The sequence below is a fragment of the Pseudocercospora fijiensis genome (assembly GCF_000340215.1).
Source record: "Pseudocercospora fijiensis CIRAD86 unplaced genomic scaffold MYCFIscaffold_1, whole genome shotgun sequence".
NCBI classification, from domain to species: Eukaryota; Fungi; Ascomycota; class Dothideomycetes; order Mycosphaerellales; family Mycosphaerellaceae; genus Pseudocercospora; species Pseudocercospora fijiensis.
Genome location: NW_006921532.1, coordinates 6,463,303 through 6,481,136, shown reverse-complemented (window position 1 = coordinate 6,481,136; position 17,834 = coordinate 6,463,303). Strand labels below are relative to the sequence as shown.

Below are 17,834 nucleotides of genomic sequence, written 5' to 3'. Positions count from 1 at the left end.
TCTGACGGCAGCAAGGCAAAACGTTTAACGACTGAGGACTCCCTTTTCGACCGCACCGACTCCGAACCTGCCGAACCTGCCGAACGCCACCATGGCCACGACAGGCGGCGCACCGGCCAGCGCCATCGCAATCGCAATCGCAGCCTTGCACTACATTGCTCCCATTGTGACTGGAACATATTTCGTCGCCGCCAAGACCACCGCTGGCTGCCTCTTGCAGCATCCGTCGGCGCATGCCGGCTCCAGATCTCGCAGACATGCCGCCATCGCCTTGCAAGCTGCAGTGACCGTGACTGCGGCAGCTGAAGCCCTTTTGGCCATCGTACAATCCCTGCAGCAACCTGCCTGGTACGCTTCACAAGACTACATCGTCTATCTTATCTTGCTGTTCGCCGTGCACGCCTCTCTCCTCCTCGGCCTCCTCGAAAACAAAAAGCCGCTATGGCATCCATATCTGGGAGCTTGGCTGCTCGCACTTGCCTTCGACATTCCGCTCTTTACACTCCACATCACATCACATCTTCCCCATTCCATTTCTGCTTCGCCCGAAAACGACTACTCCAGCGCTCGCGTGGCGCTCTGCGTGGCGCGTACAGCGCTGCTGGTGGCTGTGTTCTTGACAATCAGCGCACTTGCTCTCCATGACCGCCCCAAGAGTGTGAAGTTGGACGCTGAGAGCGAGGCTCTACTCCGCGCCGGCGTACATGGAAGCGCAAACGGGAGCGCGAACGGGAAAAAGCCAAAACCAGGAAGCACTTCTCCCTCGCCAAGAGACAGCGTCCTGTGCAATGGAGCATCTGGAAGCGCTTCGAATACTGATGCGGGCGACTCGGATACGGTCAAGCACGATGACGATGATGTCGATATCGATTCTGACAGCGAGGAGCCAGAACGTGACAAGGAGCTCAAGAAACAGCAGCAAAAGCGTCTCGAAGAATCCGGTAGCTGGCTTGGCTACATCAAGGAGTTCCAAATTTTCCTGCCCATGCTGCTTCCCTGGAAAGATCGTCTTGTGCAAGCCTGCTTCGCGGTCATCGCGGTCATCATCCTCGCCGAGCGTGCGCTGAACATCTTGGTTCCTCGTCAGTTGGGTATCATCGTGACCGAGCTTTCGCAAACTGGAATGACTGGGCAAGCGCCTTGGAAAGCCATCGGTCTGTGGGTGCTCTATGCTTCGCTGGACTCCCCAGCTTGTCTGCCATTGATCAAGCAGTTGGCTCAAATTCCAATCGAACAATACGGCTACAAGAAGATCTCGACTACGGCATTCAGCCACATCATGGGACTTTCCATGGACTTTCACAATGAGAAGGACTGTGGCGAGCTGATTCGAGCTGTCGACCAGGGAACTACATTGCAGAATCTGGTGGACTTCTTCCTCTTCGAAGTGGCGCCCATGTTCTTCGACTTGATCGTAGCATTCGTCTACGTATCTTTCCTGTTCGATGTCTACATGGCAATCATCCTGATTGGAGTCGGAATCGCATATGTCTGGATCGGCACTAAAGTCACAGCATGGAGCATGAGGCACCGCCGCAACTTTAACGCGGCGTGGCGGAATGAGTCGAAAGTGCAGACTGAGGCCATTGTCAACTGGAGCACCGTTTCGCACTTCAACCGACGACAGTACGAGACACAGCGCTACGTCAACACGGTCGATAGCTTCAACCTCGCCGAATGGAAGTACTACCTGGCTTATCACCTGGGAGCTGCTGCACAGTCATTCATCATGCTTGTCGGTCGCCTTACTGCAGTCATGCTGGCCGCGACTCGAGTTGCACAAGGTCGTGCGCCTGTCGGTAGCTTTGTCACTCTGGTCACCTATTGGAGGTCGATCGAATATCCACTTGCGAATGTGTCATATTCGGTCCGCAGGGTTTCGCAAATGCTCATTGACTCCGAGCGTCTCCTCCAGCTTTTGACCACGAAAGCAACCGTCACCAACTCGCCAAACGCCAAAGACATCAAGATCTCGCAAGGCGAAGTCGTCTTCGATCACGTCAACTTCAGCTACGATCCGCGGAGAGCCACACTCAAGGATGTCAACTTCAGAGTCAAGCCAGGCCAGACGGTAGCGCTCGTTGGAGAGACTGGGGGTGGCAAGTCCACTATTTTGAAGCTGCTCTACCGTTACTACGACGTCGCGGAGGGTGCCATTCGGATAGATGGACAGGACATCCGAGAAGTGACGCTGGACAGCATGCGCGATTCCTTCGGCATGGTGCCTCAAGATCCGTCCCTGTTCAACGTGTCCATCATGGAAAACATTCGATACGCCCGCCTCGATGCAACTGATCAGGAAGTCCATGATGCGTGCAGAGCTGCTGCAATCCACGACAAAATCATGACTTTCCCGGATGGCTACAAAGCCACGGTGGGTGAACGAGGCGTCAAGCTCTCCGGAGGCGAGTTACAACGCGTCGCCATCGCTCGCGCCATCCTCCGAAGACCCAAGATCGTGCTCCTCGACGAAGCCACCTCGCAAATCGACGCCGAAACCGAAGCTCTGATCCAAGAAGCTTTCAAGCGACTCACGGCCGATCGCACGACGTTTATTGTCGCCCATCGACTTTCTACTATCCAGCACGCTGACCTGATCTTGGTCATCAATGACGGACAGATTGTGGAGAGAGGTAGTCATGATGAATTGTTTAGAAAGAAGGGCAAATACGTGGCGCTGTGGAGTAAGCAGCTCAGTAAGGAAGTCAGAGATTTGGGTACTACGCTTGATGTCTCGAAGAAGGATGAAGATCTCATCGAGCTACAATCTGCACGCGAGGGGGGCGAGTAGTAGCAGTACGCAAAAAGGAGACCAGGAATCGAGGTAATTCGCTTGAGTTGGAATGAATGAATGAATGAATGAATGAATGAATGAATGAATGAATGCATAGTCATGGCGTTTTTGGGACGCGGTGGGAAAAGGCGGAAAATTTGAAGCGTTGGATATGATTGCATTGCATTGCATTGCATGGGGTGGGTGGGTGGTGATTGTTTTGTGCTATTGTTGGAGTTGGGCGTTCGAAGAAGGACAACAAGGTAATGCAGATTACGAAGGGAAAACGATACGGATGGAAATTCTGGACCAGAAATCAACGAATTGGATACGTGGACGTTGCGCTTGCAGAGTGCTGCGAAGGATAGTTCATTCCTTCCCTTTCATATATGTCTGGACATATATGGACTTCAACTTAGCGGCCTCGGAAATTTTCCTTGTTGCTCGTTCGACAAGGTGTTCTTATTGTTTTTTTTAGTCGTCTGATATTTTCTACGGTAACAATAGGACTGGCGATGTCTACTATCGGAGAGCTATAAACCTAATTAAACTTATAGACTTACGTGTTTACTATAGTATACTTAAGGAGCTGCTATAGACTATTTTTTAGGTATCTAGGGGAATAGCCTAAGGTATCTATTCTAGAGCTAGGCTGTTCTTTAAGCGACGTTATACGCTAGTCCGTATACCTACGGTCTACTCCTTATCGTCTATTAAGTATATTCTATATTTTCTCGAGAATCCGTATAGCTACCTATCTATACTTAGTATACTATTTACTATATAGATAGGTACTTAGTACTCCCTACTTTCGGGGATATAGCTAAGCGACCTAATTAGCGCTTAATATAGTTAGCTTAGTATTTTAAGAGGTTAGGTTTACTATATATACTAGAGGAAGTTATAATAAAGCCCTATTATCTTATTATAGTTACGAGCTATCTTCCTCGTCGGAAGGTAGCTACGAGTAATATAAGGTTTAACTAGGGCTTTCTAATTCTCACACTACTAAAGACATTCCTATCTTAGCTTCTCTATAGAACTATTACTTGTATATTCTTCTATATTATTAACTTAGGTAGCTAGTAGTTAGAGCGAAGGGTATTCTCCGTACTAATATTTCTAAATTATAGTATTCTTAGAATCGGTCGAGGTTATAAGTAGAAAGACTTTACGCCGTAGTAGATCGACTATCTCTAGGCTAGATAGATAGATATCCTTATATAGCTTATACCTACGCGTTATATAGTAGTAGATACTACTAATAGCGAATTGTTCTGTTCGTAGTCCTAACTCTTCCTAATATGCCCCTTTCCTTACTAGCCTCGGAGCCTTACACTCCGGTATACCCGCTTCTAGCTCTTGTTGGTCAATATTCGCTGCGCAATCGAAGTCGGCAAGTTTTCAGGTGATCGCAGGCATCGAGAAGCAGATTGGATGGACGAATGTCGCCGTGAGCTAGGCCTGTTATGCTCTCCAGCCAGGCCGCCGCGCCGGTAAGCTCTGCCATCCACTGCGACACGAGCGAGGCCGGCTCGAGGGACTGGACTGCTACGAGGTTATGCTTTTCACGAACTTGGTTGCTGCGGAGTCGAGCTTCGAGGTTACCTCTCGACATGTTCTCCATGAAATTGAGCTCTGGTAGCCGCAGGAAGCTGCGAACGATGTATGGACATGGTGGTTTCGTTTCGAGCAAATCGAAGATGTGGTGCTCGCGCCTGACGCCCAATGATGAAGGAACGATTGAACGATGGAAATGAACGAATACCTAGGTATGCATACTTTGCGCTTGCTTGGTGCGGAGGGAGTCGTTCCTGGCAACTGCAATATATGTAAACATCAAGCGGCCTCGAATAATGTCTTGCTGTTGTCCGATCAACAAAATGTCCAATGGTATAGTGGTCTGATATTGTAGCGTCAGGACTCAGTATGCCCTTGTCATAGAACTATGCCGCGTAGTGCCGAATGAAGCCGTCAAGCCGAGGTTCACTCATTGCACCACTTCAAAACTCCCAAGAGCTTCTGTAGTCTCACATTCCTTCAGCGTAAGCCCCAAAGACGACATTCACCTCAGTTCCACACACACAAACCCACCATGTCAGAAAAAGGAGCAGGAGCGGGCCATGAAAGCGCCCCAGTCGAAGTCTCCTGGCTAAAGCGTAAGTAGTCCTCAAAACTCCCATCTCTCTCTCCTTCCCTCCAACTAACCTTCCTCCCCCAGGCGACGTCCTTCTCTTCGCCGCCAGCATCGGCGCAACCTCCGACGAACTCCACTACCTCTACGAACTCCACCCCAACTTCTCCGTCTTCCCCACCTACCCCATCATCCTCCCCTTCAAACACACAACCCAAGAAGTCATCGACTTCTACGCAGCCCAACACTCCTCTCGCCCGCAAATCCCCGGCGTCCCTGCCCTCGACTCCAAACGCGTCCTCGATGGGGAACGGAAGATAATTTTCCATAAACAACTCCCAACCTCTTCTGAAGGAAGGAAATTCGAGGCTAGGAATAAAGTTGTGGGCGTTTATGATAAAGGGAAACCCGGGACGGTGTTGGAGACGCAGGTTGATATTGTGGATCAGGAGAGCGGGGAGGTGTATACGACGATTATCGGGAGTGCGTTCTTTATCGGGCAGGGGGGTTGGGGAGGTCCCAAAGGGCCGAAAACTGAGACGTTTCCTCCACCTCAGGGCAAAGCTCCGGATGTGGTGAATGAATTTGCTACGAATGAGGAGACTGCGATCCTATACCGACTCAATGGGGATTATAACCCTTTGCATATCGATCCCAAGCCTGGGAAGGCTATGGGGTTTGGTGGGGTGATTATTCATGGATTGTTTTCTTGGAATTCCACGGCGCATGCGTTGGTTAAGTTGCTTGGTGGGGGTGATCCCGGGAGTATTAAGGAGTATGCGGCGAGGTTTGCGTCGCCGGTTAAGCCGGGGGATGTGCTTTTGACGGAGGCGTGGAGGATGGGGACCAGGGATGGGGAGGGGTGGGAGGATGTTAGGTTTACGGTTAAGGTGAAGCAGACGGGGAAGGTTTGCTTGAGCAATGGGCGGGCGAAGATGAAGATTAAGAGTGGTAGCGCCAAGCTCTGAATTGGGGGATGGAGGTCTTGTGGATAGATGGTTGGATCTTGCTTTTATTTGAAAGTATATACTCTGAAGTGGATCAAGTCCATTGCGACTCCTGGGAGATGAGTTTGCTTACCTCTCAGTATAGCATGATTAGTCCGAGAATTTCGTTGAATGTTGAAAAAGGCCGACAGTGTCACAGCGGCAACAGCACGAGAAGGTGGAGGCTGGCACATCCCTTTGTCGCCACAGGTCTGGTTCATCTCCGGGAAGCTGCTTGTTCTAGACGTCTTCTGGTGCATTCGCGTGAGCCTTTGTTTGTCGCACACTGCGACCTGAGATCCGGGGTATTGGAAGTGTGGCAATTGCTATTCGAGGACTCCTGGAATGAGCTGCATGCCGGCGTCCGATAGGCGATAGACCACCCTGTCTGTGCCACCGGAGAGCTGCAGGCGTCAAGATCTGACGGCTGAAGCGGACTCCTCGAGGCTGAGTCGTTGTCGGTGTAGCTGGGCATGGGTAGAATATGAGAGAGGCTGTGGGGAGGATTGGGCTGGACGGGTACTGTCACAGTCGAGACCTGCTGATGACATGACATTGCTGATCAGCGTTGGTGCCCAGGTGTTCTATTCGACTCACGTTATCCTCGTGCAACAAGGGAGCATGTCAGGTGCAAGATGCGCAGAACCGTGGCTCCTGCCTTCACATGTCCATCATACCATGTGTATCCACCGGTCATATGCTAGAACTCTGACCCAGCCTCACCTCTGGTGTCTGGCCCAATTCACGTGTCCCAAACATCGGGAAATGCCAGTGCAGATCTGTGCGACCCCAAAACGCCTTCTTTGTCCCTTCTTTCTGATCGTGCTCAACCGGTCAAGATTGTGTGCAACGCACGTCTCCTTGACAGCTGAGCGCCAGGCAATTTAGTGAATACAAAGGTGCTTGTGCTGCGCGTGTCGGCGCTTCTTTGCACTTTGCCCTCATCACATGCTGCTGCAGAGAGCCGGTTGAGAAGGGCGTCTGCAGGCGGGCGCCGATAGATTGTGTCAAACCCGGAATTGCGGTCAAACAACCCAGCCTATCGGCCGGCTATCTCGATGAGGTAGGTATTTTGGCTCTTCAAGTTCCTTGCTTGTTGAGACACTTTACTCATGCGACGCTGGCAGTGTGGCATTGGCATTGGCTCTACGACGTTGATGAGAACGACGCACGCTCTCCATTGTGTCTTCACATCTGGAAGCAAGGCGGCATCGATCTGCTCTGCTAGAATATATACCGCTGCACCCACGACTCTGCTTCACTACTTCGGAAGTTCAAGCGGGAACAGTCCGATCAACTCAAAAGCTTCCTGCCCGCCCGCAACGTTCCCAGTGGCTCTCGCACGTGGCTGGTGCATCGAAGCGCTTCGCCGGTGAGGCAGCCCAGTCTGGCCTTTTGACTCTTTCTTCGCCTCCGACTTCTAGCGATCTGGTCGACGATCTCGGTGACGCACTCCTCTGGTCCTGCCACTGACATCCACCACCGACTTTCTCTCTCGCCAGCCCACATCCCCCATCACTTGCACGCATTTTGCCATTTTCATCGGCCGGACGACGACGACCGCGCGGGCAGAGATACGCCGACGACAGCAGCACCTGGTCAGCCAATCGCTCCACCGTCGTCATTCACGAACTTAGGACGCCCGAACAAGTACCGTACTACCGGCTGGCGACGCTTCTGCATGTGAAGCTGCCTCCCAGCCGACGTCAAAGCTACGCTGTGGAGGAGGTAAGACCAGCGGACCGTGAGCGTCCGCGCTCGCGCTCTTACAAAGGCGAAGGGGAGTCGAGAGATTCCTCGACCTCTCGCCGCCCTCGTCCGCTTCACCGTCGCCCCGGCCACCTGTCGACGAAGAGCTCCAGCGCGGTGCCCACCATATCGACCGTCGCCGCCGTTCCTCCTCGCAGCCCCACCAAACCATCTCAATCGCCCCAGCTATTCGCCCCATCCTCGCTGCTCGGCCTGCGCGCGGCCATCACTCGCGCCAGCATGGCCACCTCGCACGACGCATTCGCCGGCCAGTCGCACACCGCGGCAGACTTGCTGCGGCAGAGTCTCATGCACCAACATGGGTAAGTCGGTCCCCTAATCTCCTCCCCTTCACTTCTTTCTTACCTGCACTGCGCTTGTCGTCATCGAATGAATCCCTTGGCGTGTGTAATCTGCACTTGGGCGCCTGAGGACATTATTTATTCGCCTTCGACACACGTGCACCGCCACGACCGACGCCTGCCGCGCCGCGCCGCGCTGGTTCTGCTGATCGTTCTGGAAGCTGGTCCTGGACAATGCAAATCACCACACTGCGACAAAAAGCCACAAATTTGCCTCACCTCCCGAGCGTCCAGCGAAAATCCAGTCCTCACTGCGCAGTTGAGCACCTGTGGGTCGGCTATTCCGAGCCAACGATTTTGCATTTTGCGCAACGGAGGGAGGGGTATCCTCGGCACCGCGTCGCCATTATATTTTCAACACCAAACTACTGAAGTAGACTTCGATACATTGCACCGGCACCTGCACTCTACAATCTTCCTTGAGCAATACATGTCGATCTCCGCTCTTTTTGCACCGATTCTACAAATGCACATGCCACAGCGTGACTCACCACGAGATTGCTGACTGAGTCTCGCCATACAGCAAGATGGCGCACGAAGACGATAGCCACCACGATGGGATCGGCTCGGGCGCCTCGACGCCGCCAAACGGCACCGCGACACCACGCCCAGATGCGCACCAGGACAAGCGACTGCCGGCGCTTCACAGCTACTTCGCTCAGGTTCGTGACTCCTTTTTGAAGGGCAAAAGCACTGCAGAAACCCCCGCACCTGCCTCCTCGATGGACGAGAAAGAGCAGACTCCGGACGAGAAGACGGCGCCGGCGCAGCAGCAGCAAGAGCACAGCGTCGCAGTGGCCGCCCTGGAGCAAGCGCTCGCAGGTGGTCCTCTGCAGGCTCAGCCACCGACCGCGCCCAGTTCGCCACGGATTGGCCTGAGTTCACTTATCGACTCGCCGCCACTGCTCCCACACGAGAAGAAGCACCCGGACCTCCAGACGCAGTCCTCCTACCCTACGCCTCCTCTCTCCAATTCCTCATCTTTCCTGCACATGGCAGACGTCGAGGCGAGCATCAACGGCATACTTCCTGAAGCTCCACCGACTCGCAAGCGCTCTTGGGCGCAGCGACAGCAGAGCCTCTCGAACGTGCCGTCTTCGCTACGCCGGAATACGCTGTCCACTGCGCTCACTAGCATTGTGACCAAGTCCGCCGCGGCTGCTCACATCTCCAATCCCTCATCTACTTCACACACTGCTCCTGGGAGTCCTTCTGTTGCGCGTCCTCCATCTCCTCAAAGTCCGAAGCAAGGCGTAGAAAAGGAAAATCAGGCGCTGACGCAGACTGACCCTCAGAATACTCCTCCTCAGACACCTCGTTCCCTCTCGCACGTAAGCAGAAGAGACGATGAAGCGCCGAGCGTCGCACCAATAAAGACGAGTCGATCGAGCTCCAACAATTCGCATGGCGCTACAATCGGGCAGCTCAAGGGGCAATTGGAGATTGTGGTCGAAGAGGCGAGAGGACTGCGACCAGCAACTGATCCGTACGTCGTGTGCATCTTTCAGCTAAACGAGGATATCTCAGCTGGTCCGAAGGAAGATGAGATGGCTGTGGATGATCAAAAGGACCCGGAGGAGAACCTCGCAAAGGGCGTCGCTATGAAGCGTATGGGAAGTGGCCAAGGTGCACCGATGGCCATCCCAGGCTTGCGAAGTCGACAGACGAGCCAGACGAACATCGCTGATCTGCGAAGAGGCTCGCACAACAAGCAGCATGAGACGACGGATCCTGTGTGGCGTCACAAGGCCGTGTTTGACGTGGTCGGCGACACCAACGAGGTGGATGTCTCGGTGTATGACCGAGCAAACAATGAGCAGTTCATCGGACATGTACGACTGCCTCTGAATCTCGACGATTACGAGCATCAGCATGAAGACTGGTACAAGCTGCAACCAAGAGAAGGGATCAATGAGACGGTCACAGGAGACATCCATCTGACAATTGCTTTCCACGCGGCAGGCAAGAAAACATTCGGCCCAGATGACTTTGAGATCCTCAAGCTCGTTGGCAAGGGCACTTTCGGGCAGGTGTTCCAGGTTCGCAAGCGAGACACGAAGCGTATATATGCCATGAAGGTCTTGTCGAAGAAGGTTATCGTGCAAAAGAAGGAGATTCAGCACACGATTGGCGAGCGGAATATCCTCGTGCGAACCGCGACTACGGAATCGCCATTCATCGTGGGTCTGAAGTTCTCCTTCCAGACCGCGGCCGACTTGTACCTGGTCACCGATTACATGTCTGGAGGCGAGCTTTTCTGGCACCTGCAAAAAGAAGGCCGTTTTGTGGAGGAGCGCGCCAAGTTCTACATCGCCGAACTTATCCTTGCTCTGCGACACTTGCACCAGCACGATATCGTGTACCGCGACTTGAAACCGGAGAACATCTTGCTCGATGCGAATGGGCACATTGCACTTTGTGACTTTGGACTGTCAAAAGCCAATCTTGCCAAGAACGATACCACCAATACATTCTGCGGCACTACCGAGTACTTGGCTCCGGAGGTACTTCTTGACGAGCAAGGGTATACCAAGATGGTGGATTTCTGGTCTCTTGGCGTCTTGGTCTTCGAGATGTGTTGCGGCTGGTCGCCCTTCTACGCCGAGGACACGCAACAAATGTATAAGAACATTGCATTTGGGAAGGTGCGCTTCCCGAGAGACGCACTTTCTGCAGAGGGTCGCAGCTTTGTGAAGGGACTGCTCAATCGCAATCCTGCCCATCGACTCGGTGCTAGGGGCGATGCCGAGGAGCTGATGGCGCATCCCTTCTTCAGCGACGTGGACTGGAACGCTCTCAGCAAGAAGCTGGTTGCGCCACCATTCAAGCCGAAATTGAAGAGCGAGCTCGACACCAGCAATTTCGATCCTGAGTTCACTAATGCTCTGACTGCCGGCGACCAGAACTCGCTCAACGCCAGAGCCGCGGCACTGGCCAGCGGCATCAACACAGACAGCACACCTCTCAGTCCAACCATGCAGAACCAGTTCAAGGGCTTCACCTTTGTGGACGAGAGCACCCTCGAGCAGTACATGGGTGATCGTGATGTCAACATGGGCGACGATAGCAACCGGCTGTCCAGAACGTTTAGCAACCGTGCTGGCGACAGAATGAGCGGAATGGAACCTACAAGCGCCACCAGCGCCGATGCCGACTTCAACCACGGCATGCTTGATGACATTTAAGCGAGCGAGCGAGCAAACAAACGAGATAAGCACGATGAATCACGAAATGCATTCCACAGGCGTCGAAAAAGCAAGTGCTGCGGACGCACGATGCATAAGTGTACATGGCACGCAGTATACAATGAGCGTTGCTACTTCCTTTCTCTCCGCAGATGCCCTCCGACAATACAGGGCTTCAGACCTTCTGTAAAGATGTACAGACATGCGCGCGAGATACGATCTGGTCCAATTACTCACATCTTACTTCGAATTATACCTTTGTCCGTCCGGTCTCTCTCTCTGCAGAGTAATGCTTGATTCGGGCGGATTTTGCAATGCACAGCGTACACGCAAGGGAGGTTGATATGCATTCATTGCAGCATTCGGCATTGGCGTTCGGTAATGCGTAATGGTTTAGGCTTCAGGCACTTTTCTTTTTTTGTGATCTTTTGCGGTGAAGAGAATGGAATGAATCAATCAGTCGATACCCAATGCGGAGGAGGAGAAGAAGAAGAGGAAGTCGAATGGGAGGATGAAACCATACGTTCGGCAAAGCAGAATGAGTAGTGGGGGAAGTCTATGGGAATTCGTTTGGACAGCGCATTGTTCATATGGTACTTTAGCGCTTTAGCAAGTCATTGAATTGAGTGTCATGTTGATGCGCGGTGTGAGTGCAACTTTCTTTGCGTAGATGTGAGACTGATTTTTTCGACCAACGCTGTGGCGAGACAGGCACTTCTAACCTGGCTGCTTGCCTCGACGTTGAACATCACACATCTCGAACGAAGCGGCAAATCTCTCTCTATAATTAGTCCAATATAAGTTCAGATCGATCGCGAACACGCCGAGACACTTGATTCCTATCGAGAGGCCCATCAAGCAAACAGTGGCGCGATCTGTTCGAAAGCGGCCACCACCATCTCCTCGATCCCCCCTTCAGACTCACGCATGGCCATTTTTTGACCTTTGGAACATCCTCTACACTATGTATGAGCGATTATAAGCTACCATCGTCAAGAAACGATCTTCCGTCAGCAGCTTCCAAGCAGCACTATTACTCTCGATCTTCATCCTCTTCATCCTCTTCCTCTTCATCCCCATCCTCCTACTGATACCTGATTTACTGTAAATTCTGGAAATGCATAGATATGATAGCAAAGTCGTAGCAAACTGTCAAAACAACGAGATTGGTCGGCAAAGTTAGTGAGATGATGATGAGGGAACATTAGGGTTTTGTACGAGGAAGCCGCACGGACCATTCACATGCGACCGCGTTCACGTTTGCCATTGCACTCTAGTGAATATTGGTTTCCTTCTGTTGTGTTACAGCCTTATTCAACCATGTTGAATAGAGATCGCCCGATCGGTACCGTAATTTACACTTTTGGGCCTTCATATGCCGTCAACAGGTTAAGTGAATGACATCTCCTTACCAGAATCTGTTCACTTTCTGTAGTAGCGTTTCAACGATCTTCTTAAGACCTTCTCTTCATCCCCCTCATTCTCTCCTTTGCCACCTTGCGAACCTAGCACACGAAGGCTCCTAACCTACACAGCACTCGAGTCCAAACACAACCAATACGTTCTCAACCATTTATCCACTTTACTTCAATCTCAGAGGTAAGCACTAATATTTCGTTTCCAGCCATCATGCCTTGGATAGGCGAGTCAGATATCCACCACTGCTGGTGCAGCACTCGCAACTACACCCACGCTGCCCCTCATAGCGAACATCATGAGTTCTGCCCAGTCCACGTCGGCTTCTTCTACAAGAAGGGTATATCGTGCATGCCGTGCGAGGCCGCTGAAGAGAGAAAGCAGCGCGAGGCTGCGGCCGAGAAGAAGGCCCAGGAAGATTTGGACGCTTGGTTCAAGGATACTAGCAAGGCTCGCAAGAAGCCAAAGACCAGGAAACCCAAGGTTGGAGTTCTCGAGTCCAAGAATGAGCCTTGAGAACGTGGCGTGAGATCCCAAGGCAGTGAGTGAATGAAACTGGCTCCAAGTCCGTGCGGCTAAGCACTGCACCTCAATCTTGCTTCAAACCAGTCCCTCGACCCTCCCCCTCCTACAAAACCACTTCCCAAGACTCGCACTCCTAGTCACTAACTCACCCATCTCATTCCCAGCTACCGTCCTCCTCGACAATGCCCTACATCTGGGAAAACCACCACTGCTGGTGTTCCACACAAGACCATCCCATCAACGCTCCACATGGCGATCACCATCAATTCTGCTCCGTCCACACGAACTACTACGTCCGGACCGGCAATCCTTGCGATAAGTGTGAGGAGGAAGCTGAGAGGCGAGCGAAGAGGGAGAGAGATGAGAGGGAGCGTGCGAAGAAGCAGCGCGAGGTCGAGGCTGCTGAGGCTTGGTTTAAGGAGGGACGGAAGGAGAGGAAGCCGAGGCGTTCTGAGAAGAAGAGGAGATTGACGATGAGTTAGGATGGAGGGTTAGGAAGGTAGGTTTGCGCTGCGTTTCGTGTTGTTGGGTGGGTTGGACTGACGACTGCCGTTTTTCAGACGTGGCGCCAACGAGCATGTGACAGGCTCTTGGCGCAAGGCATGTTCTTGCTTGGAACGATATTGAAACCTCACGACTCGACACTGCGTTTGAGCATGGCGTGTTTGGGATGCAAAGCAAAGCTAGAGTATGATTTGGCAATTTTTTTTTTCTTTTTCGGATTTGCGACTGACATTTTGTCGCCAACGACTTCTGACCCGGCACTAGAAGCGTTGATATAGAAAACTGAAAAATTGAATAAGTGCTCATGACACGGATGTACTTTGCTCTCACCTCGTGGGGTTTACGCGTGCTCTCTCGCTCATGCTGGAGTAGCTAGCAGCGCTCTTGAGGTTTGATCTGCATCTCTTTGCGGCGCCGCGCTTTCTGGAGCAGTCGCCGGCGCTGGATGATGCTGGCTGGCGCAAGGATGACACGTGAGGTAGTTTCGTTGTTTCTTCGTTCTGAGACTCTTGTGTAGCAATAATCATAGCCAGCGAAGGCTGGGGTGACGCTTGTTTTGGAGATAATATGCGAAGTCGCGTGGACAGATGAAATCTTACCTTGCACTCAGAGCATGTTGGAGGTCAGCGCTCGTAAGAAATCAAGCCTTGTGATATGTCTCTGGTGTGAATTTGGGCTGAGTTCGTGCTTTCCTTACCTTCCACAGGAGATGGCGCGCGACTGGAGGGAACATTACCACGGAGTTCGACATACTGCGAGTTGAGATTTCCGCGGGAGAATTATTCCGTGTTGTTGAATGAGAAAATATGATGTAGCATAACCTGCCTGCTAATTTATGCTACTATCGCCGTACTCTAATGGTCGTGGTGACTCTTTTTGTGCTCGTGGTAGACTTCTTCGTGGTCGTGGGCTTCTTGGTCGTCGATGTGGGCTTCTTCGTGGTCGTGGATGTCTTTTTTGACGTGGTTGTCGCTTGAACGAGAGCCGCTTTTACCGTAGCTTTAGATGTGGTCGTGTTTTTCGCCGTTGATGTCACCTTTGATGTTGTCGTTGGCTTGGAAGACGTCGTTGTTTTGAGCGTGGTGCTCGTGGTCGTAGGCTTGGAAGTTGTTGTGACCTTTGATGTGGTCGAAGTCGTGGAAGCTTTTGTGGTGCTCGTGCTTGAAGAAGTGGTTGCCCAGCAAATCCCCGCAGTAGGATCGCAGCCAGCAGAACAGTAATCAGAGGTCGATCCACAATAGCCATACTTGGAGCAGCAGTTGCCTGGAGAGCAAGTGTACCCAGTAGTTCCTCCACAAGAGCCATCTGGTGACTCTGTCAAAGGAGGCGAGCCATCACATGCAGTGGTGCTGGTGTTGAGAGGATGGCCCGAGGCCGCACCTAAAAGTATATCCTTCATCCAAGTGCTGTACTCCTTGCGACAGATGACGTTATTCTGTGAGTATGTAGCCTCCCAAGTCATGATGCCACCAAACAGGCTTTCATTCGCGTAGAATCGATTCACCGTCTGCTGGGCCTCATCCGGTGTAAGGTAGAAACTGGCATCGCTCGCAGCTCCCTTGTCGGCTGGCAAGCCAATGTAGTACCTGACATTCGGGTTCAGTGACTTCGACAGTGCCCAATTGTGGAAGGTGATATCGTTTGTGCTCTTGCCCTTGGTGTATTGGATTCCAGCTCGGGCACTGCATTGAGGAGTGTTGTAGAATTGGATGAACATGAAGTCGAACCATGCGGAGCTCAGAACGCTTGACAGATGCGAGTCTGGCAGAACGCATTGAGGCGCACCAGAGATGTAATAGCTTTTCGCGGTGTCGGTCGGGTAGAGATCGTTGTGGAGATGGTTGATTGCGGCCGCATAACCGCTGGTCTGGTAGTTGGTATTACCGGCTGGCGCAGGGCTGATAGAGCTCTCAATATCAAAGTCGAAGCCGTCGACTGAAGCATTGCCCCACGGACGTGGTCCGGTGTATCCGCTTTGTACAGAACCCCATGCCTTCCAGAGAAAATCCGCGAAAGTGCGCGCGGTCGTATCATTCTTGAGGTAGTAATTGGTAGGATATCCTCCACCAATGGAGAGAAAGATTTTCTTGCCATATGTCTGCTGGCACGTAATCACGTCTGGACCGATGTTGGGGCAAGTCTTGAGCAGGCTGCTATTTTGGCCGTTTGGTAGGGTATATACGTCTCCGTAGCATGCATTTCCGAAATTCGTCCCGGGATAGTCGTTGCCAGTGTTGTCTGGAAACTGGTTCACAAATCCAATGATGACCACATCAATCGCCTCGTTCTTGCAGGTCTCCACGAGCCTTTTCTGATTCGGTCCCTGACCCCAATAGGTGACCACATTCGTCTTTGCGGAAGGATTGAGAACAGCAGAAGCAGAAGCAATAAGGGAAGCCGCAAAAATGGCAGAGGCAGTGGGAAAGGGCATTTTAGCAACGAATGGACGCGACAAGCTCTCAGGCTTGCAGCAGTAACGAGCGTAACGACACGATGGTCAAAGAAGAACGCGAAGGAATGGCAGAAAAGGTAGCAACAAGTTCTTTGCGACAACGCACCTCTAGTTGATATCCAGAACAAGACGGCCAGAGAGTGGACCCACGACATCACACCTCCTCATGCGCGCCATGCTGATGAGTCGCAGTCGATTCATTTCCACATACCACGGAGCCGATGCATTTCCAAGCGCACTCCACGTGAGTAGCGCCGTGGTATAGGGCATATGGCGTTGTCGAAGAAGAAACAGGGAAGGTCTATGCAAGCGAAGCCCATTAATCATTCACCGGTGTCTAGCTCAGGAGATCTGAGAATCCTTCTCTGCCTACTTTGGCAGGAGCACGATGGCGCTTGAATGTTTTGGTGGATGTGGCTTGAAGCAGATAGGAGTGCTCAACGGTGCGGGACGAATGCGATTCAAAGAGGGCTCGGCCAGACTGATGATGGGGATGATGGGCGGTGGAGTTGAACATGGTGCGAGATGCACACTGATGACTCCGCGTCTGCTCAAATGAAGGAAATCAGAAAATGGAGGCCATGTCGCAGCTAACATGTGATAGCCAGAGACTGAGGAAAAAAGGTCGAAGAGGTCAGCTGAAGTCCAAGAGCCTGCCAAGAGGATGATGGCTTTCTCGGAGATTTGATTGGAAGCCAACTAAATTTAGCCGCGCCTCTTTCAAAAGAACTCGCTTGCTTGTGCGCGAGCGATCTTGCATCGCATTCGAGCAGCTTTGCACGACTTTTCGATATCACTCATCTTTTGGTGTGGTAGCCAATGCGACGATCGAGAACTCGAGATTCCCCTCTGCCAGTTTGACGAAGCGACCAACTCCTAGCCCCAACGCCTTTTCGCTCAACATGTCCTCCGCCTCGTCCAACGGACCACGATCAAGCGGGTTCCACGAGCCTTCGAGCTCCCACAGATGACCGTCCTTGCCTTTGGTGAAAGTAATGAAATGGTAGCCGACTGGCTCTTCGGCGCTTGGGGCGATCGAATCACCCTTGACTGCAACAGACATGTGCGCTTCCTCAAGCTCCTTGGAGTTGTAGAGCACATCAGCGCGTGGAACACGCTCCAGCGGCTCGGCTTCCTTCAAGAGCTTGTCAATCAATGAGTCTTTAAGGACAAATTGCGTCGTGGTGCCATTGCCCACCGCATGAATGAGCGAGTACAGGCCGCAAGCATGTCCGATGGTCTGTCGGAACCACATCACGGGCTCGTCGGGACCGGAGCCGTTGTAGTTGATATTTTTTGGACCATCGTACCTCTCTCGTACTGCCGATACCACTGGTGCAGGAGCGATGAAGATCAGAGCGTGCACTGGTCGAGGAATCATGCTGAGCAGCACGGGCTCGTCAATGCTGTAGACATCGTAGAAGCCGACTTCTGGCGACACTCCTAGGCGTTTGATGAGGTCGTTGAAGACTTCTGGGTTGTTCTCGAGTGGCACGAATGTCTTCTTGCCGCTTGGCCTCATGTAGACGCCGGGCGTGGTTGACTCTGCCATGTCGACGATGAGAGTCTCTTTGTCGGTACTGTGACTTGCAAGTCTTGTCAGCCGGGAGAAGTCATGAAGTCTATGTTTATATATGTGAGTTGTTTGACGCCCTACAGCTTCAGCAGCCGCTCATCGCGCGTTGGTGCCTGCAGCGGGCGTCGCCGAGCTTTCGTAGAATACCCTCCTGGCTTTTGTCAACATTTTG

The 17,834-nt window shown here is 52.3% G+C and overlaps 5 protein-coding genes across 5 annotated transcripts; 3 read left to right on the top strand and 2 right to left on the bottom strand.

The window, feature by feature from the left end:
- Positions 1–17: 17 nt before the first annotated feature.
- MYCFIDRAFT_213360 (ABC transporter, ABC-B family, HMT type) lies at positions 18–2,791 on the top strand (the record flags this gene model as incomplete). Its single annotated transcript, XM_007923402.1, has 1 exon — positions 18–2,791. The coding sequence occupies exon 1, from the start codon at positions 92–94 to the stop codon at positions 2,789–2,791; it is 2,700 nt and encodes an 899-aa protein (XP_007921593.1). The 5' UTR covers positions 18–91.
- A 2,039-nt stretch (positions 2,792–4,830) lies between these two features.
- MYCFIDRAFT_149244 (uncharacterized protein) lies at positions 4,831–5,971 on the top strand. The gene is made up of 2 exons (XM_007923401.1): positions 4,831–4,932; positions 4,995–5,971. The coding sequence occupies exons 1-2, from the start codon at positions 4,869–4,871 to the stop codon at positions 5,873–5,875; spliced, it is 945 nt and encodes a 314-aa protein (XP_007921592.1). The 5' UTR covers positions 4,831–4,868; the 3' UTR covers positions 5,876–5,971.
- A 2,429-nt stretch (positions 5,972–8,400) lies between these two features.
- Positions 8,401–11,833, top strand: MYCFIDRAFT_213358 (uncharacterized protein). The gene has a single exon (XM_007923400.1). It carries the CDS (start codon positions 8,532–8,534, stop codon positions 11,187–11,189), a length of 2,658 nt encoding a protein of 885 aa, XP_007921591.1. The 5' UTR covers positions 8,401–8,531; the 3' UTR covers positions 11,190–11,833.
- A 2,802-nt stretch (positions 11,834–14,635) lies between these two features.
- MYCFIDRAFT_87525 (glycoside hydrolase family 18 protein) lies at positions 14,636–16,141 on the bottom strand (the record flags this gene model as incomplete). The annotated part of the gene is made up of 2 exons (XM_007922738.1): positions 15,015–16,141; positions 14,636–14,751 (listed from the first exon to the last, which is right to left on the bottom strand). Exons 1-2 carry the CDS (start codon positions 16,063–16,065, stop codon positions 14,636–14,638), a joined length of 1,167 nt encoding a protein of 388 aa, XP_007920929.1. The 5' UTR covers positions 16,066–16,141.
- A 620-nt stretch (positions 16,142–16,761) lies between these two features.
- MYCFIDRAFT_209861 (uncharacterized protein) lies at positions 16,762–17,671 on the bottom strand. Its single transcript, XM_007923399.1, has one exon. It carries the CDS (start codon positions 17,636–17,638, stop codon positions 16,880–16,882), a length of 759 nt encoding a protein of 252 aa, XP_007921590.1. The 5' UTR covers positions 17,639–17,671; the 3' UTR covers positions 16,762–16,879.
- Between the last annotated feature and the right edge of the window lie 163 nt (positions 17,672–17,834).

Bases quoted from the DNA above. Each gene is read 5' to 3' on its own strand.
- MYCFIDRAFT_149244 (XM_007923401.1), top strand. From the start codon at position 4,869: ATGTCAGAAAAAGGAGCAGGAGCGGGCCATGAAAGCGCCCCAGTCGAA. The intron at 4,933-4,994 runs GTAAGTAGTCCT...TTCCTCCCCCAG, and splicing joins CGAAGTCTCCTGGCTAAAGC to GCGACGTCCTTCTCTTCGCC.
- MYCFIDRAFT_213358 (XM_007923400.1), top strand. From the start codon at position 8,532: ATGGCGCACGAAGACGATAGCCACCACGATGGGATCGGCTCGGGCGCC.
- MYCFIDRAFT_209861 (XM_007923399.1), bottom strand. From the start codon at position 17,638: ATGGCAGAGTCAACCACGCCCGGCGTCTACATGAGGCCAAGCGGCAAG.